The 22,232-nt window shown below is 35.5% G+C and overlaps 1 protein-coding gene across 1 annotated transcript; it reads right to left on the minus strand.

Moving 5' to 3' along the window:
- Positions 1 to 1,882: 1,882 nt before the first annotated feature.
- On the minus strand, positions 1,883 to 3,094 carry LOC139850638 (RING-H2 finger protein ATL52-like). Its single transcript, XM_071840192.1, has one exon. It carries the CDS (start codon positions 2,957 to 2,959, stop codon positions 1,883 to 1,885), a length of 1,077 nt encoding a protein of 358 aa, XP_071696293.1. The 5' UTR covers positions 2,960 to 3,094.
- Between the last annotated feature and the right edge of the window lie 19,138 nt (positions 3,095 to 22,232).

Consider the following 22,232-nt stretch of genomic DNA (forward strand, 5'->3'; position numbering starts at 1 on the left):
AATAGTGTTTTACTGTAGCAAATAGTGTTTTACTTGTACATCTTTGATTTAATTGTATTTCTTATATATATATATATATATATATATATATATATATATATATATATATATATATATATATATATATATATATATATAAATAAAAACTTACATCATAAAAAATAAAACGATTATATAATTAACACAAGTTATAACGTTCGTGAATAATCAGGCAAACTGGGTGGTCAATTGTCTACATGAAACTCATTTCAAATAATCAAGTCTTAACAAGTTTGATTGCTTAACATGTTGGAAACATTAAATCATGTAAATATCAAATTCATTTAATATATAATAATGGAAAAGTTCGGGTCACTACAGTTGGCATGATTTTTGCCAATATATTTTCCATGCAAAAAATATGCAGTTGGTCTCTATAATTTACCTCAAATTACGTGGGTATCTCAGTAAATGTTATGTGGGTGGTCCCTGTTAATATCGACTAGGAATGGCTATTGATCAGTTATGGATCAGATTATGTCATATTCACATTCATATCTATTAACCAAAGTTTCATCCATATTCATATTCATATCGATATAATTATAATTCACCCATCAATATCCATATCCGATGGTTAATCGGGTTAACAGATATCCAATGGATAATTCACCGTAAGATTCTTTTTTCGACAAAAAACTATTAGAAGCCATAGGTTGTAAAGATCTAAAATAACGATGGTTAATCTGGTTAATGGATATCGATTTTGATCATTGATAACATACTGATATGAAAACTTCGATCTGAACCGCTCTGAATCCACCAGTAAAGATTGTGATGACATCAAAGAAGAATTCTGACGCCATCGATAAAAACTAAGTGTGTCTTTTTGTTAATATGGTGAATTGTTGAGAGTAATTTGATAAAGAAGGCATGAAAATGGGATGAAGAATGTTGATGTCTACAAATATCTGTCTAAAACAATGAGAATAGAAAATAACCGAGGCTTATGATATTACATATTTCATTTAGTTAGATTTGTGCAATATTGAAGTTGAAGGTGTTTGTTATTTTATTTAGCTTTTTTGATTTAGGGGAAGATTTAGGTTAGTTTTCACCTTTTACGTTTGTTAGTTTTTCACCTTTTGCAACCATTTACAGTGAAAATTGGTAAGGAAGATGATTTAGGAGGAAATGACTAACAATCTAACATACCCTCACATGAAGGGCACATGATTTAATTTAACAAAAAAAAAAAAAAAACAATCTTTAGTGAAAATAATCACCTGCATAATTTATGTAAACCATAGTGATCAATCACGTCAAAAAGAAAAAAGGTACAGGACTACTGGCGTGATTTTAGGTAAACCACATGACTAATCGTGTAAATATTCATTTTCCTTGATATCTGTTTAAAATTTAAACTTCTATGCAAACTTAATGGGACTAGTATAAAAGGAGCGCAACTTCTATCAAACTAGGGCCCAACCCAGTAAGTCTAAAAACTTGGGTATGGCCACTTTGGTTTTGGGCTAGTAATATATTGAGTATAGTGCAACTATAAGCCCACTGATTTATCACTTCTTTCCTAGTTCATTGTTTCATTTGTAATCAACCTAGCATAAGTTTAGCCCTGTTATTTTTGCTTGGAATAAAATACACAAAAAGACTAATCAAATAGTTCTAGTAGAACTCATAAACATCCTCATGTATAGAAACCTTGTAATTAAAAATTTATTGAAGTTCTCGTTCTTTTTGTGATTGTCATTTGAATATATACATACTTGATATGACATAAAAGTATAAACGAGAACCAACGAATAGCAGACTTGACTCAAGAGTCAAGACACGTAACTTTAGCAATCTCACAAAATTAATCCTTCAAATTCAAGAATATATTTTTTCAAGGCACGCTAGAAACTCTTAAGGTCTTCCCTTTCCATCTAAACAAATACCTCCCACTAGAGAATGATCGTTTCATAGTATCAAGGCTAACATTATCACTATTCAAACATATGTTATGTTCATTTGTAACATGTTCTGAACATTCAACATCGAGTCCATATTGACAATGTTCTGATTTCAAAACTTGTCTTGATGATCCAACACCATCCCCAATTTGAAGTTCTTTCAACTGCATTTCATCATGTCGATTGAAAAACAATATATCGGCTATAGATACTCGGGTTTGGCAAAAATTACCCATAGATAATGATCTTCTAACCTCCCTTTCATTTTCCTCTTCCCTAATCTCGATAATAGAATCTCGTCCTCGAAGATCGCTCCCTGACACAGATACCTCCGGTCGAGGAGGTGGTGGAGGAGGAGGCGGAGGAGGAGGTAAAACATGTGACATAACATTAACACACCTTACATTAGCTCTACACAAAGAACAATTTGAATGACTCATAAGCCAAGTATCAATGCAATAAATATGAAAGGCATGACTACATTTAGGCAAAAGTTTAAGCTTCTCATCTTCTTGAAATTCTCCTAAACATATGGTGCAATCTGTACCCGAAACCAAGCTATCTCCTTTCTTGTACTTGCAAACCCTAATTGAATTAATCATACTTTCATCCAACCCCTTACCAGGAACATGCCATGGCCCTAGATTTAAAGGATCGTCATCCATGTTAAAATCATCCACATCTATATCCATATCCAAGGTTTGTTGATTCTGAAACCCTCTTTGTCTTAAAGAATTAGACGAATCATTATTTACATTACAAAGTCTTGAGATAATAACATAGTAACTAATCAAAAGACAAGCACTACCAAAAACACCAATGATGGTGATCATAAAAGGCGATAGGGTGGCACCACCGGGATCTTCATCGGAAAATCCTATAGGGGGTGGTGGAGAAGGGAAAACGACGTAGTTACACCATTGGGGACAATATAAGTTGCAAATCTTTTGTGAACAATCTTGATTGTTCATATAAGGCACCCATGTTGTTGGAGTATCAATAGACCCCATAATTGCTAAACGTATAAGCTACAAGCTATAAGAGAATACCATGCAAAAGAAGAGGTTGGAGAAAAACAACATACACGATGATCTATGAAGCCTATTTTATGAACTTCAAATTTAAGAAAACTTGAAGTACTCCTTGAACTATAACCAAAAAAACACAAGAAATAGACTTTACTTGAAGAGGAGAATGGAATTTCGTACATAGAAAAATAATGAAAAAAGAGACTAATTAGTTGGAAAGATGATTAAAGGAAAGAATGTGCTTTTGATGTGGGGTGACTTTTTCTCTTCAAGTTAATTCTCTTTTCCTTTTGTTTGGTTTCCTTTTTCTTCTTGTTTTCCTCCTCTTGTCTATTTCTATTTCTATATTTTTATTATTTTCATGCAAAATATTGTCCCTTGATTAAAGTTTTGGTGTTTTTGTGTAGTTGTAAGATTAATTTTATTTTGCATTTTTGTTGTTTCAAGAATCAATTGATATAAAGTTACGTTTAAGTTAATAAAAATATATATCACCTTGCTAGGATTCTGATTTAGTGTATATGGAAATATTATTTCAACTAAAATGCTCGAGCTAAGCATGAACCAGATACCATTTGACAAATCTTTGCTTAATAAATAAGATAAAGATTTTCTATAACTTGAAAGGCATAATATTTCATTAGGGAGATAAGATCTTCTAGCTAGGCTTTATAGAATATTTGTAGAAACTTCATGATCATTTTGCATCTTTAATATCTTGTACACGTTTTGCACCCTTATTCACTAAGTGGTTGACTCTTCTTGGTGATAAGATATGGTTTTGGGTGCAATTTAATCTATTTAAATTCAAAAACAGAGACTAAAGTTGAGATAAATGTTAATGGATATAAAATTGAAAAGGTTAAAAGCGCATAAAGAAGGTGCGAACTGAAGTGTGGCATAATTATGAGATGCTGAGGTTAAATATTGTTTTGATTTTTTATTTTTATTTTTTCTGAAAAGCATTAAAACCAAAAGATCATTAGTGTAGGAGTATCGAGATGACCTCTTTAATCAAGAGGTTGGGAGTTCAAGTCTAGAGCTGAATATTGATACAACCGTGCATGATTTTGTGAATTTGCCTTTATGAATGCATGAGTTTGCCTTCAAAAAGGAATAATAAACAAAATATTGCTTAGAAAGATTAATTAATTAATTAACCATCACAAGGTAGCTCTAGGTGTCCGACATATTTGCAAGAGGAATTAGGTTTGAATCTTTTGATTGTCAGAAAAGGGTTGAAAACAACTATGGAACAATAATGATGAACTGCGTACACTAGAGTATTAGGTTGAATTATTCGTCACTCCAGATAACTCAAACACAAAAAACCTTATAACTTTTTAAATAAATTAAGTAATTAGGTAGTAGCCAGATCCATGTAATGATGTTATTGTGTGGTTCCAACATATCGTGTGCGGTGTGCCAATAAGCCTGTATTCTCCGTTTAAACTTGTATATAAACTAGAAAAAATTCGACCGCGCGTTGCTGCGGTTGTATTCGACGCGCGGTCGAATTTGGATATACGTTGTTTGGTACCTAATATATCTAGTATGTTGGGTTGTTTGTTGAACGTGTATGTATATGTATGTAAAGCTTTTTTAACGATGTCCGTTTCGCGTATAGTTAGTTGCGTTGTGTTCGTAAAATTATTTCGAGTTGAACGGTGGTCTCGGAAAAATTTAACTCGCACCGAGCGAGAATATAGGGCCCGTTATTTAGTGTTTTTTTAACGATATCCGTTTCGCGTGTAGTTAGTCCCGTTGGATTCTTGAGATTTTTTAGAGCTGAACGGTGATCTCGGAAAAATTTAACTCGCACCGAGCGGGAAGATATGACTCTCTGAAAAATTGGGTGGAGTTTATTAATTAAAATAAAAAATTGACATTTTGTACCCCTGTTTTGGGGGGTGAAGTTGCATATTGCTAAAAATTTTGGGGGTAAATTCGTTTTTTCCCGTTTGTGTTTTTATTTGTCGGTTGGTTTAATTTTTTGGGGCCAAACGGCCAAATTTTTTGCGTCAGTTAGTATATGTTGAAATGAAATGATTAATATATATATGGGTAACTTTTAAGTGATTAATAGTTAGTATACTAATACTAATTGCCATTATATTACATATTTTAACATTCTTTAAATTAGTAGGCGTTAGGCATTGCTAGTAATATTAACTCTAAATTCCAAGAATGGTATTGCATTCAACAAAGCAATAGTCCTTTTTTTTTACCATCTAAACCAATGTGTATCATTCAATAAAAGAATCTTATACAGCAGAAAAGATATTTGCTAAAACTTGTAAACAAGATTGGAATATCAAGAAACAATTAATTCATAACGCATCGATTTCGTCAGATCATGACGAATTGGTACATGTTCATCAATTCATTGATTTCAATTCAATTAGTTTAAAGAAGCAGAGGGCTAGCTGATTAAATCCAATCCGGCCATCAAATCTTAAATCCACCAACTGATTAAATCTAAACCACCATCGCTCAGATCTGATTTCAGGTTCGTTCAGATCTGATTTCATGTTCGTTCGCTCACGTTTATTCATATCTAATTTAAGGTTGCCGGAGTAGTCGCTGTTGCGAATTATCAAATGTATTTGGTAGATGTATTTGAGTATTTGCTTTAGGGTGTTGTAGATGTATGATAATGAGCATAAAAGGTACAACAGATGCTTTCATCTTCGAAGCTTGAGTCTGGTACTTGGGAAAATAGTTTGGGTATGGAAAGATGATATGTCTGTTCATCTTCTTCTTGGTTAGAAACCCTAATCTAAACATTCTGCTTTCGATTTTTTGATTCTATTTCTGTTTTTGTTTTCTTCTTCTACGTGCTATTCTATTTGAAATACTCTTTTATCATGTCAAACATACCGACATCCCCTTTTACACCAAAAGCATCGAACAACCAATCCCAGTCGAAACAATCTTTCTTTGCTGATAACAAGCATATCCGATATCAGCCTATCAATCAGGGTATTTGGGTTAAAATTGATCATAATAAGCAAAACTCACCTTCAAAAAACCCTAACCCTAATTACAATAACCAGCAGAATCCAACCCACCTTGTCCGATCCAAATCTGGTCTCAATCATCACTCGACAAGGTTAAACTCATCCTACAATCAATTATACAACAACTTCAAAATACGGGAATCAGCCACCAACCTTATCAATCGTTATGGCAAGCCTTTTCCAGATGCGAATAATTCTAAAACAAATCAATTGCCAAAACCGATCGACAAATCTAGAATTACTTCATACCTCTTCCACAACTTTCCCGAACACTGGTGTTCAACGGACTTATGGGATGTTTTCAAAAAATATGGCAATATCCACGAGGTTTACATCCCCAGGAAGACCTTAAAAAACGGAAGGAAGTTTGGTTTTGTTAGATTCTTAGACGTTCCAGATTACCACAAAGATTCTCTTGCGAGGAGACTAAGTCTCATTGTTGCGGGTGACAATTTACTCAAAGTATACAAGGCCCGTGATCCCGAAGGAAAGAAACAAGCTCCACAGCCTAACAATGCAAAATCGGGTTCTAGGAACAATGTTAAGGTTGCATTTAACTCACCTGTAGACGAAAGGAATTTCAAAGAAGTGGTCCTAAACAAGCAGGCTACAAACTACGGCATCCCCTCGATTAAGGTAAATTCTAATGATGATCTTATCCAAATACTTGGTCAAGCGGTTATTGCCAAAGTTAAAGATCTTGAATTCCTTGAATATTTTAATGAAATATGTGAAAGTGAAAACCTTGGTGGGTTTACTATCAAATACCTGGGCGGGCATGATCTAATGCTTATATTTGAGGAACCCAACCCGGCCCTAGACTTGATTAACAATTCGGAACACCCATTATGGAAATGGCTTGAAGATATAAACCCATGGGATCCCGAAATTTACAAAACCTCTGGTAGACTTGTTTATGTTAACATATTCGGGGTACCTATTACTTGTTGGTTAGAATCCACATTCATTGACATAGCAAAAAATTGGGGCGAGGTAATTGAAACGTTTAATTGCTCTATAACCAATGAGAACAACCAAGATTTATCGCATGGCTCGGTAATTATCAAAACAAACAATTTCTCACCGATAAACGGCCAAGTTATTATCAACCCCGGTGACGTCAATCAATCTAAGGCTTACATCATTGAAGTTCAAAACTTTTCTATGTTTAACACTTATGGTGATATCGATAATTCGTCGAATTGGGATGATGAAATTCTTTCGGACGATCACATTTCTGACGAAGAGTCCCACTTGGATTGTGAAAATCGAGTTGAAGGAAACGCTGAAAAGACCACCCGTAACAACAACCACGATCCCACGCCTCCTCACCAAACCTCCTCTAATTCCTCTAAACGAATGGATACTCGTCCCTTTAATAATAATGCCGATAACCAATCTCTCCAATCTCCTAGCATATCGAAACCCATCAACCACTTTGACACCACAAACCCTCACACCCATAATCCTTCCAATCCCGAAACTGTTTTAAATAATACTAGCTCTACAAAAGAAACTAGCCCATCGAATGAAACTGATCCAATTGAACCACCTCCTATTCCTGATTTTAATACAGCAAGGCCATATAATACCACCTCATATCAACCAAAACCAAAAACCATCCCTTTGGAGTCCACTGTAATCACGCAGCCCATTACCACCAATACCCCCCCAAGCCCACCAAGAGAGGATACCCTTGCAATCCCGCAGCCCAACACTGTTATTAACGGCCCATCGAATCATGTAAATGATACCCCTGTTACACCTAGCCACATCTCGGATAAATCTAATATGGACAGCTCACCTCAACACATTCTAACAAATGATTTATGCTCACCAATAGTGACACAAGAACATGCAGATTCTGTTCCCGAAACCCTCCCTCACCATACCACAAACGACACCCCCTGTACTACCCCTTTAAACCCTCAATCCAACTCTCCATTAAATTTTATGCCTGCCCCTAACGCTACACAACAAACAAATTCCGATCCTTTCAACCTCGAACCTTTACTTTATACGGGCAAAGAAATTTCTAAAAAGAGAAAAATTTCTAACACCATCGCCAAACCTATCATTAAGTCAAAAAACACCTCTCAAAACCCAGATTTTAAAAGACCTAGATCCAATATGCTTTACATCAAACATCTAGCTAGAAGTGGCCAAAAGCTTAGAATCTCTCAACTGGCTAAACGTTGTAAGTCCTCGTCTAACGGTGGTGGTAGCACATCCTACTTCTCGAAGGGATCTCATATGGACATGGTACATAACAAAAAGACTAAAAAGACAGGTTCTACCTCTAGCAAAAGCTTGGATACGTTCGAATTCGGGAAAAGCATCGGGATTCGTCGCAACAACCCATGAATCCACCTCCGTCACATCGATTCTGTAAGTTTTTTCTCATGTGTACGATTTCTCTTAATATTCGGGGTATTGGACAAACGGGTAAAATAAGCTGGCTTAAACGTATTTGCTATAAAGAAAAACCATCAATTCTAGGCCTCCAGGAAACCAAATGCGGCCAAACACGTGACAACACCATTGAATCTTTCTGGGGTAATTCTGATTTTAAATTCGTCCAAAAGGATTCGGATGGTGCTTCCGGAGGTATCCTAACTATTTGGGATACTAATATCTTTTCGTTCAACTATGCTATTGAGGGTGAATTCTTTCTTGCAATTTGTGGCACGTGGGCGGGTCATGACTCTGAAATTGCCTTCATTAATGTTTATGGCCCCCATTCCCATTCAAAAAAACTTAGACTTTGGAGCGAACTCTCATCCCTTACTAACTCCCTTAATATCCCACACATTGTTTTTGGTGACTTCAACGAAGTAAGAAACAAAACAGAACGCATGAACACAGAGTATAATCAAAATTGGGCAGATAATTTTAATAACTTTATAAATAACTCTGGATTAATTGAGCTTCCTTTAGGCGGTAAAAGGTTCACAAGGATTTGTGAAAAAACAATGAAGTTTAGTAAACTTGACCGATTCCTCATTTCCGATGGCATCTTCACTATCTGGCCCAACACATCCTCCAAAACTCTTGATCGGGACCTTTCTGACCACTGTCCCATTATCCTAAGAAATAACCTCCACGATTCTGGCCCTAAGCCAATACGTGTCTTTGACACATGGCTAGATTTAAAAGATGCCGACACCATCATAGAAAAGGCTTGGTTGATCCCAATTAGTGGGAATAGGCCTGACTGCATTTTCCGTAACAAACTAAAAAACGTTAAATTAGAACTTAAAAAACATAGTAATCAACTTGATAACTTAGACTCCCAAATACGTGATCATCTTACTGAATGTAATAATTGGGAACAAACCGCCGAAACTAGACCTTTATCCGAAACTGAAAAACAAAAATGGATCGATGAAAAAATGCATCACATCGTCAAAGAAAAAAAGAAAACAAACATGCTTAAACAAAAATCTAGAATCAAATGGGCGCTTGAGGGTGATGAAAATTCGAAATACTTTCATAACTATATCAAAAGAAGAACAAGTAAAAACAACATCCACGGGCTTTCAATTAATGGTACATGGACTGAAGATCCTAATCTAATAAAACAAGAAGCATATTCCTATTTTAACAACATCTTCCGATCCAAACACTTACGTGACGAATGCCCTTTCGATCATGTTTCACATCTTGAATACATTTCTTCCTTGGACAATCAACTCCTAGAAGCTAAATTTAACGAAAAAGAAATATGGGAAGCCATATGTAATTGCGATAGCTCTAAAGCTCCTGGGCCGGACGGTTTCAACATGAGATTCTTTAAAAAACATTGGGAACTGATTAAAACCGACCTCATTAAATCTCTAGATTGGTTCTGGGAAAACTCAGAAATCTCCAAAGGATGTAATGCATCTTTCTTCACATTAGTCCCGAAAAAACCCAACCCAATCGGATTAAATGAATATCGCCCAATCTGTCTAATAGGTAGCTACTATAAAATTCTCACCAAAATACTCTCCAATCGCCTTGCCATGGTCATTCATAAAATCATTGGTAGTGAACAAACAGCTTTCCTCAAAGGTCGAAATATCCTAGATAGTGTCCTAATTGCAAACGAAATAATTGATGAATTAAAACGTAAAAAACAAAAAGGTTTAATCTTTAAAGTTGACTTCGAAAAGGCATTTGACTGCATTGAGTGGGACTTTCTATTTAAAACCATGCACTTCATGGGTTTTGGTCCAAAATGGATTGGTTTCATTCGGGCATGCCTTTGGTCATCATCTATTTCTGTACTAATCAATGGCTCTCCCACCAAAGAATTTTCCCCTGAAAGGGGAATTCGACAAGGTGACCCCATTTCGCCATTCCTGTTCATCATTGTTGCTGAAGGTCTTAACATACTTGTCAAAAGAGCATTAGCCAATGGTCATTTGCAAGGATTAAAGATCGGACATGACAATCTCAATATTACACACCTCCAATATGCTGATGATACAATCTTCTTCGGCGAATGGAATAAAAGAAACGCCAAATATATCTCCAAACTACTAAAATGTTTTGAAAATATTTCAGGCCTCAAAGTTAACTTCCGTAAAAGCAAACTTTACGGTATAGGTACATCTACGACCGAAACCGAACAAATGGCTTGCTACATGAACTGCTCTGCGGGTCATACCCCGTTCTCCTATCTTGGACTTCCTATTGGTGTACCCACATCTCACGCCTCCTCGTGGCAGCCGATCGTTGAGAAATTCGACAAAAGGCTTTCAGATTGGGCTGCTAAATCTATTTCTTTCGGAGGTCGACTTACGACCATCAAATCAATTCTTAGTAGTATCCCATTATACTACTTCTCCTTATTTCATGCACCATCCGCTATCCTTAAGGTACTTGAATCTAAAAGACGGAAATTCTTCTGGGGAGGATCTTCAAACGATAATAAAATTAATTGGATCAAATGGGACCAAATAATTTTGCCATACGATTGTGGGGGTCTAAACGTGGGGTCCCTCTTTGCTAAAAACATATCATTACTTTGTAAATGGTGGTGGCGTTTTAAAAACGAAGATAATGCATTATGGGTAAAAATAATCAAAAGCATTTATGGGCCGGGGGAGGGTTGGATACTAACTTTTTATGCAGGAACATTTCAGGTCGCACCATTTGGAAAGAGATTATTAAAGCTGGAAAAGTTGCTGACAATATAGGCACAACCTTCACATCCTCGATTTCAAAGCGCATAGGAAATGGCACATCAATAAGCTTCTGGCATGATATATGGATCGGATCTGAGTGCTTAAAAGATACATTTCATAGACTATTCATGTTGGAATCCCGCAAAGAAGCAACTGTTGCTGATAGAATAATGAACGTTAACTCTACCTCGATCGGTAATTGGGATTGGTCCCGCCCTCCTAGTGGTCGTGCAAAGGATTATCTCACGGAGCTCAACAACCTAATAACATCTGTTATTATTTCAGATCGCCCCGACTCATGGAAATGTTCCCTTGACACATCCGGCATCTACACTTCAGCAGCACTGTCAAATCTGATCAATAAGCTTAAATACGGCACAAACTCTAGAAACCTTTCACTACCTCAAAACAAATTCGTTCCACAAAAGATATTCATTTTCTCATGGAGGGCCGTTCAACAAAAAATCCCGGTTAGAAGCGAACTCGATAAAAAAGGAATTGACCTTCACACCATCTTATGTCCCTTATGTGAGCACCAAATTGAAACCATTGATCACGCGTTGTTAAATTGTCAAAAAGTATCTTCAATATGGATACAATTTCTCGATTGGTGGAATCAAAACAACATAAGTATCTCTAACATCAATGATGCCATCATCTCGGATCAAGGCATATCACATAATTCCATTGGTTCTTCAATATGGCAAGCTGCTAAATGGATTGCGTGCTACATTATTTGGAAACATAGGAACTTAAAGATTTTTTCCGGAAAAATATGGAACCCCGCTGTGATAATCTCCGAGATCCAATCTCAAAGCTTTAGCTGGATCTCAAATCGTTCACGGAAGAAAACACCTATCGATTGGCATCAATGGCTACTCAACCCGTCATTTTACGTGTCACCTCCTTCAAACCGCATAGGCGTCGGTTAACATAACTTAATTCAAATCGGGATGGTTTCGTTATTCTATATAGCCTATGTGGGTTAGATTAAATGGGTTGGTTGTGTGTCAACTTTGTAGTCGCTTGATCGGCACGGTTGTCCCCTCCTTCCCCGCTTGTTGTTCTTTTACGCAAGTTCGTCCCTCGTAGTGTTATCTAGTCTACGTCTCCCCCGATCATAAGTTCAGATAATTATTCCATATTTTCTCAGCTGATCCGTTTCGTTTATAGCATTGTATAAAAGCATATAGGGACTTGTATTGTAATATTCCATATAATAATAATAATATTTTTGCTTTTCAAAAAAAAAAAAAAAAAAATATTAACTCTAAGCTATATTTTAAGACTTAACATAAGGTGTCTTCTTTATTGAAAGGAGAGAACTACATGAGTTTTTTAAGTTTATGATTTTTATACATTTAAATACAACAAATTTTATATAAATGTTAATTAATGCTCATATAATTAACAACATATATTTATTACCACAAATTACACGTTAAATTGTTAATTATATGAATACTCACATGTTCACAAATAAATATGCACATGTAAATGAAAAACTATATATTTAATTATATAGGTAAAACATAAGCTTTTGAAACTATATTGTGTTCATCCTTATTTTCCATCAACATTTATGGGTGATTCAGATACTCACATGTGAAAATCTTTGTAAATTAAAAGTTCTCGCACTTGTCGCCATTTTTGTGGTTCTCGTTTGAACTTTTGACTTTTTTTAATGGCTTGAGAGGCATCGAACGCTCTCATTTGCACCCACGCACACTAGGTAGGAAACTCCAAGGATCGAACCCGGGTTGCTTGACAACTAATCGCGGGTCCCGGGTTGCTTGGCAACTAATCGCGAGAATCCTGAAGAAAACCTCCCCCTCCTCAGCGAACTCGGGTTGCTTTGTCAACTAATCGCGGGTTCGCCCTACTAAGGCTCGATACCACTTAGCTGGAAGGTCGACGGTCGTTTGAACTTTATATATATATATATATATATATATATATATATATATATATATATATATATATATATATATATATATATATATATATATATATATATATTAATTTAATCAAGAGGGAATCACTTTTTGAGGGAAAAGTGGGGGGGTTTGAATTTTTTTTTCAGGCATCAAAATCACATGAAAATATGAATATTTAAAAAAAACACTTCGTGATGAATGATATTAGTTTAGTGGGAAAACGCTCGGAGAAATAAATGATAACATTCACTGCAATGAATGTTTTGCTTCTGAGTTTGTTTTTTAGGGTTTAAAAATTATGGTTTAGAAATTAGGGGTTAAAAATTAGGGTTTAGCTATTAGGGTTTAGAAATTAAGATTTTGAGTTTAGAAATTAGGGTTTAGGGTTTAGAAATTAGGATTTAGATTGAATTTTTAACAAGAACGGTTTAAAGTTTAGGGTTTAGGGTTTAGGGCTTAGGGTTTTGGGTTTTGGACTTAGGAACTAAACTCAATACACTAAACCATAAACTCTAAATCAGGCTAAATTTTGAAGAAGAAAAAAAGCCTTCACATTAAAAAAAAAAAAAAAAAAAACTCTTGTTAAAACATTACTCATAATGCATGTTATCATTTATTTCTTCGAGAGTTTTTCCGCCAAAATAATACTCCCTCCCTCCCAAAATAAATGTCATAGTTTGACTTTTTGAGTCTTTCTTCGTCATTTTTAACTTTAAATATCTTTCTTTGTGTTATAAAATAATTGATAAAAGTTATACCAATGAAAACACAATTAAAAAAACCAATCTATTCATGTAATTTTCAGAAAAAAAAATTATATAGCAAAAACCATAAAATGTTTGAAGTCAAAACACAAAAGATTGACTTTCAAAAGTATAACAGGGCACTTATGTTTGAAAAGAAAATTTTTAAAAAAATAAAAAAATTATTTTAATTTCCCAAAAAATTGCTTCCGATAATGACCCACAAGTAAATGATGAATTTAGTAGTGTCTTTTTTTTTGGGGCAAAAAAACGATAACATTAAAAATGGATGCAATGATCAACTGTACAACCGATACAATGAGATCCAAAACGAGCTGCACCTAACTAAACAACATACACTAACGAGCTCACCAACTAGGTGAAAACTCTCGTTAATACAAGTAAAAAAAGCTGGCAAAGACTAAAACAACATGACTCAATATATCGGCTATACTAGGACATTACCAACAAACTAACGAGGGTGACCAAGAGAATACCAGTCACCTCGCAACAAACAAAATACACCAAACAAAAAAGGAACCATCTTCGTCCATCACAAGGCCACCGGAAAAGCAATCGGAAAAAACCCGACAGCCACCCCCAAGGCTGCCATGACCACACCCGATGCAAGAAAACGTCACCAGGGGTCCGCTCCGAAAACACAACCAAGAAGGATCCAACCGCACCCACAACCAAAAAAGGCAGACCGGAAAAGAACCTCGGCACATAACCCGTCTCGCACCAAAAGGCCAAAGTCAGGCACCAAAAAACCAACATCGCAGCACCCTCGAAAACCAGAATGTCATAAAACATTCGCCACCTGGCTCCAAGAAAACAAAACGACGCCGAAAAACCCAACATCGGCAAAGACAAAGCCGGCGAGACCACAACCACACCCGAAACCACAATCACCACGGAACCACGAAAGGAGAAGACCAAAAGCCATCGGCAAACGAGAGAACGTCGCCCAACCGGTGGTCGAAGGTAAAAACCGTCGAGATTCCGGCGAAGCAAAAGTAGCCGGAGACGTCGCAGGGGAAATGAGGTCGACGAGCAAAAGATGACGAAACTTCGAGACAACCCATCAATCCACGAAGACCACTACGAGAACGGCAACGAGCCAACGAAACAACCAACGGAAAGTCCTTCCGTTCGCCAGAAAAGGAAAAGAATAAAAAAGGCCGGACCACCGGCGAGATGCCGGTGGCCGGAAAACGGACAGTATTCAGTGGGCTACAAAACTGATTGTTGGAATAAGTTTGGTTATGAAATTAAATGTGAAAATAAAAGATGGCGATGAATTTAGTAGTTAATAAAAATTATATCATAATAATAAATAAATCAATAAATAATAAATAAAGAGGAAAAGAGAGTCTTGTTTTTCAAGGGAAACATTGGGTCAAAAAGGAAAAAGAAAATGTGATGGAACTTGACTTGGGTCAACGGAGTCACTGTTTTGGGTCCTATAAGTTTTGAATGATACTAAATAAACTTTTAGTACGAATTATTTCAATTAAACATCTACCTTCTAACTTTACGTATGGTTTGAGATGATGAATTGAGCTTAAAAGGTCTAGTTTGAAAAAGAATTATATCTTTGAATTCAATAATGTTTACTAGTTTTCATTTATAATATTTTACATCTTTGAATTCGTTATTCTAACTCTTAAATACTTGATGAATTTCATTCGATACGAGCTAAAACGGTCATATAGAATAAATAAGCGAGTCCCACAAAAATCGCAATGACATTCGAACTTAGATATGATTATCACTTGTTAGTTTCATGTATGTATGTTTTATATTTTTTTTTAGGTACGGATCTATGTATGTATGTATGTGTGTATGTGTGTATGTGTGTAGGTTTATGCTTATAGATATGTATGTTTAGGAGTGTTTCTGGTTGTTGGTATGTGGCCATGTATGTTTGTTGTTCTTTTAGTGTAGCATTTTTCCGATATGTCTTGAGCTCCGCACAGAAGCCTAAGGTACGTTTCCTTATATATATACTTATTTTTTTTATATATTAAGATTATTATTATTATTATTATTATTATTATTATTATTATTATTATTATTAGAGGGGGGGTGAATAGTTACTTAATACGTTTTTTTTTAACAATTTTTCGATTGATCACCAAAATCGATTTTACTTTGATCAACCAATTCAACTCAAACTTGATGTGTGGTGTATGTGTTCAAAATGATAAATGAAGTAATGTAAAAAACATAGACACAAGGATTTATAGTGGTTCGGGTGGATGTTAACTAATCCACCTTAATCCACTCCCCGATTACACTAATCGGGATTTGTTGCTTCACTAAGCACTTTTCTCCAAACCCGGTGGAGATCCGATTTACAAGTCTTCAATCTTCTTTAGTAGACAACAAACCTAATTTTTCTATCCCTTCGAAAGATCAACTCTAACCTAGATCAACTTGTCTTCACATTGGACAAGTATTAATCTCCAAATAAGATTAATCAACTTCCTAAGTCCCTTTAAGGAAGTAGATCACTAAGCTAGCCTATGCTTCCACTAATTGAAGTTACAAGACTTATACACTCTGCAATGATGATCCTAACACGATACTAGGACATACATTACATTAAGTAAACTCACAAGATAAATGAATTTGATTAGTAAGTTTACAACAACCCAATTCTATATCTATAAGATCATAGAATCTTCTCTTGCTTGATCACATTTGAGTAGTAATTGATGCACTTGTGATCACTGGAGATATGCCTTTTAAATGTGCAAGAGGAGCAGCTTCAAATGAACTCAAATGTTTGCCTTTTATAGTGAGATTCAAAAAATAGCCGTTGACACACGGTTCCCAGCACGGTCGACCGTGGTGCGACCGTGCGTGCTCCAGTCCAAAATTGATATCCGTTGTATAGCCGTTTGACTCAGATTTGAACACCACTTTTTGGCACCTTTACTCCTTCTACCACCTGCAAAAGAAACCAAACACCCTATACAAGTACTATATGCATTAAGTGCGTGAGATTTGGTCTTATTGCATGAAAGTGACTAATCATTCCAAAAGTGGCAAACCCAACATTCTTGGAGAAGTTTCTTGATTGATATTTAGGGAAATTTCAGATTGGTCAAGACTTAGTTAGTCACTTTAATGCTCTTGGTTCAATTCTAAAGGCTAGTCACTATATCATTAACTTCCTAGTTCCAATTAATCTCAAGTCATGTTTTATTTGAATTTAGTTAGGGATTAATTGAATAATGTCTCTATAGGATAATCATGAAGTATGTAGAGACATTAAGGTTAAGTTATTATTGAACAAGCAATCATACTTAGTTACTTAGACTAGACCAAATAGACAATTAACTATTGTGAACCATTTTACACTTAATCTATTGGAGTAAGTTAGTTACTTAAATTCTAACTAATGAGCACATGACAAACATATTAAGTTGACAAGTTTATGAGCATTAAGCATATTAGCAAGTAGCAAGTAATACTCACATAGCAAGAGATAGTTATTCTAAGATCAATCATATAGATACTTGTACAACTTATAATTCTTAATAAGTATAATGTGCAATATAACACATTTCATGATTAATGTGTAAGCACACATTAATATCCAACACATGCACAAGGGAAGAGCAATCTCTAGTTGGGACTTGGTGACCATCCTAAATGTATCTAAGTGTGTTTTAGGATTACAAGTCATTTCTAGTTTAACCTTGAGATCATTGTTCTTCATTTAGCCTTAATTAATCACTAAGTCCTTTTTAATAGCAATCATTGTTCTAGTGATATTGGCTTGTGTGTGTTGATATTTGATGATCAAAATAAAAATATCTAGATAAGAATTAAGATCACAAGTTGTTGATTAACACTTATGTGTTATGCCTAATCTTGGTTAGCTTGTCACTAAGATGTCATTAGGCGTAATTAATCACATTTAGTGTTTTTATGACCAAGACTCAATTGAGTATGGAGAGAGCATCTATCCTAAGTATTTTTAGAAAGGTTTCATGAATTATAGATGTCGGGAACTAGTCAAACTTTATTTGGTCAAAATTTGAGACAGAAGAAACTGCGGTCGCACTGCGGTTGACCGTGGTGGCGACCGTGCAACTTGTTTTCACAAAATTTCGTTGCAATTCAGTTTGGGGTTTCACGGTTGACTATGTGGTCGACCGTACCTCGACCGTGTGTTTGCCTGAATTTTTAATTTCATTCTTTAACCTATGTTTGACTTGGTCGTTTGCAAGATAAAGTATGGATTAGTGACCTTGCGTGTTTTATGTTAAGATGTCAGTCATAACTTATGTGTATGTGTGTGTGTGTCATCATCAAAACATATTCTTTGGTTAATTACACTTTGGTTAATCATACTTAAGTTTATCGTTTAGTGTATTAACCCACATTCAACCAACATTCTCCCCCCTTTTGATGATGACAAATCATACAAGTGATGAGGGACATTTTGCTATAAATACGCAAGTGTTAACAATCACTTGTATCCATCTTTCTCCCCCTTTTGTCGAAGCAAAAAGGTTAGCTCCCCCTGAAACTAAGCTCGCCCTTAGAACAAAACTCCCCCTTAAATTGTGCACGTTTGAAAAACATATATAATAAAACACAACAAGCACACATTTTATTCAAATTAAGCACGAAACATAGTAATGCATATATGAAGATATGCATGGAAGACACAGTAGATCAATCCTAAGTTTGTTCTACATGGGATGAGATGTGCTCGGGTGAGATGAGCATTTTCCACAGACAAGATTGTTCAGAAAGCGTCGTAGGATCTTGTGAGTTCGACGATTCCGACGATGAAGGATGGACATTTGAGTGGAGGATAATAGTGCAATGAACTTATCATCTTCCACGCTGTCATCGGATCCCGTAACACTCCAGGCAGGTGTGTTTATTCCTTCTGCTTCTTCGTTAAAAGGTCGAACCGAATCATAGTTGATTGGTAGAGAGGTTAGACCAACAGGATGTACATCACTAACGCACAGTTGTGTGAAGAGCTTCGTTAAGTGTGCTCCGTAGGGAAGATAGAGAGATTCATTGTACACCAATCCATTCATTCTTTTTGCCATGAATAGTGCCATGTTGACTTGAATTCGGTGTTGGAGACACCAGAGAAGTGAGGCTTCACAGGCATGAACGTTTGTGGACAGTGTTTCTCCCTTGCAATAGATGTTTTGACTTATAACTTTGAGCCATAGGTCAAACTTAGGTGTGAGATGATTTGCCTTAAGACCATCACTTTGGATTTCAATGTGATTAATGGGTCTTTGACAAAAGGTGTTGATGATGTCACCTTTTGTGACAAATTCGGGAAGACAAAGGAGATATGGACTATACGAAAAGCATTCCACGCCTTCATCGGGAACATGCATGAATCTTCCAAAATCCTTGAGAGACATAGAAAACCCTTTGTCAAACAATCGAAATTTGATGGAATTTGGGGGAGTGAATTCATAGTTAGCGTAGAATTCACGAACAAGAGTGGAGTGAATGGGACCTTTTAAGGTTATGAATGAATCCCATTTGATGTAAGCAAAATTTTCAAGAAGCTCTTTTGAGAAGTGCTCAATAGTGACCATACAACCTTCGACAATTGGTCTAGAGCTAACCATTTGTCGATTGCGATTGATCACATCTCGTTCTTCTTGAGAGTTAGGAAAGAGATTGTCAAAGGAGTCAGAAATTGAAGAAGACAAGTCAATCACAAAAGGATTGTTTGGGGAGTTGTTTGCTTGACTCATTTGGAGTTAGATGGTGTAGTGAGTTTTGCATCATAATCTACTCAATTTAAAGGAAAAAAGATGAACCTTCATTTAATCTTACATTCCTTTTTAGAGTAATTGAATCTTTTGAGAATTTTGATCATATTCAAGTATGCTAGTTTATGAATGATACTTTAAGAGCAGATTCAACTAGATTTGAGAGGATCAATGAGCATTTATTTTTAAAGAGAGAGAAAGAACAAGTGTCAGACACATACACGGTCGAGATACGGTCGACCGTGTACTTGACCGTGTGAGAACTGTTAGAAGCATAAGTTACTAAACTTGAATTAAACAGATCCTAATCAAGAAATATTCAAATAGTCACACATCAATTATTACAAACAGATTATTCAACTAACATCTTTAACTTTTCTCACTTCATTCAACTCCCAATTCTTACATCACTACTACTTCTGCATGAGAAAGCCTTTTTTGCTTTCTTTAGTAGCCGGCTGATCTTGGATTGATACTTCTTTATCTTAGCCTGATTTAAGTAAATTCGTTCAGCTTTTGAATCACGATCTAAGCCATAAAAAGAATCATTAGCTTCATCCGGAAACTGTTCTTCATCACTATCGGATATATCTTCCAAGTTGAGTTGAGAGTTAGTCATGGCTTCATAAACCCTGTCAATCTCATCAGAGTCATCTTCATCATTACACCCCATCAATGTTAATGTATGACGATTAAATATTTGATAGGTTGGATTTATGCGAATGTCATCTGTTGCCTTTAATTTTACAAATAACCTTGTAAGATGCATTCCATAAGGAAGAGCTCTTGTTGAGTCCTTTGGCATATTGCTCATTCGTATGGCCATAAAATATGCCATGTTTACTGGAACTTGCATTTCTAGGCACCAAAGAAGAGCCACCTGAGCAGCATGAATGTGTGAGCGATTTCCCATTCTACAGTACACATTATAGTCGATCACTGTGTTCCATATTCGGAACTTCTTTCGTAGGTGTTTGCTCAGCACTCCTCGATTGAGAATTTTTCCTCTTGGAGAATTTTCTTCACACAGTGTTCGAATAGCATCATCTTTATTGATGAAATCAGGAAGATAAGTCAGACTGTGTCTTGTGTCGAAGAACCTTTCTCCGGTTGCTGGAACATCTAGAAGTTTTCCAAAGTTTTGCAGTGTTACTGTAGTTCTTGAAGCTTTTAGCCTAAAAGTAACTGAACCGTTGGTATAGACGAAGCTAGAGTAAAAGTCTCGAACGAGTGACGGATAAATTGGTATATCTAGATCAAGAAATACATTCCAGTTTAAATCTGAGAAAGCTGCCACCATTTCAGGGAAATCTTTAGCTTCAATTCTCCTTCCTTCTGCTATTGCTCGATCTTTCACTCTTTCTCTGTTAAGTGTTGATTGGTGTGGGCGAAAGTTAGATGAGCTTCCTCCTTGATTTGCCATTTCCTGCGAAATGACACTTTTGCATAATTCAATTGTAGGCAACATGTTTTGCAAACTTTAATTATCATCAATACTTAGGTGTTTTGATGTTAATATTCTTCACATTTTCACTCTTCATTAGTGTTAATGAGTTTGTAACTAGATTAGGTTTTTCACAAAGTTCATATGTGTTCTAGACTTTTGAAATCATCATCAACACATGTTTTGATATTCAACATTATTACACTCAATTAGCAACAATGTTATTCATATCATATGAACAATGCTTCTATGAAAATCTAATCTAGATGTATAGTGAACCCTATAATCTTTCAATGTTAAATCAATGCATAGATACAAGATAATCATTACTACAATTGTTTTCAAATTGTTCTTCAAGAGCAATTTCAATTGTTTGCATCAATTTAGGTTTTGATTCATTCTAGTTAGGGTTTCTTCATAACCCTAATTCATTATACAAATACAATTGAATGTTAGGAAAGCAAGGATTAATCATACCGAATGTAGGATTTGAATTTGAAGGAATGCGCGTTTTTCTTCGTGCGGTCGATCTCCTCAGCCGTGTGTAGGTGTGTGTGTGTTTTGAAGTAGGTTAAAAAGAAATAAGAGTGAGGGTTTAGTTTAAATTAAAACTGAATCAGACCACACACGGTCGAGGCACGGTCGATCGTGGTGTTAGCCGTGTAGATATTTTTCCACGAACAGGGCAGAGGTCTGCGGTCGAGTACACGGTCAGCCGTTCTGCTGCCGTGGATCCTTCTGATCACTCGTTTCTTCACTTGTTCTTTCTTTAAGCGCGTTTTGACGATTCTTAGGTTCTATAGAATACTTGAGGACAAGTTTTCTTTTCCTAACATTGAGTGATTACATCCTTCCGATGTTTAATCATCAATGACACGTAATATACTATATCTATACGTATATATATATATATATATATATATATATATATATATATATATATATATATATATATATATATATATATATATATATGTTCAATCACATATAGTATACACAAAACGCATCAACCTAGTATTTAGCATGCAATACATGTTTTTACATAAACACACAATCCTAAGGCAAGTAACCTTCCTACACTTAATCTTTTAAAATTATTTTTTAATAATAATTTGCATTTGTAAGAAAAACCTTTCTTTTATACAAAGTCTTTTGAAAAGGTTATT

The sequence above is a fragment of the Rutidosis leptorrhynchoides genome, chromosome 5, assembly GCF_046630445.1.
Source record: "Rutidosis leptorrhynchoides isolate AG116_Rl617_1_P2 chromosome 5, CSIRO_AGI_Rlap_v1, whole genome shotgun sequence".
Lineage (NCBI taxonomy): Eukaryota > Viridiplantae > Streptophyta > Magnoliopsida > Asterales > Asteraceae > Rutidosis > Rutidosis leptorrhynchoides.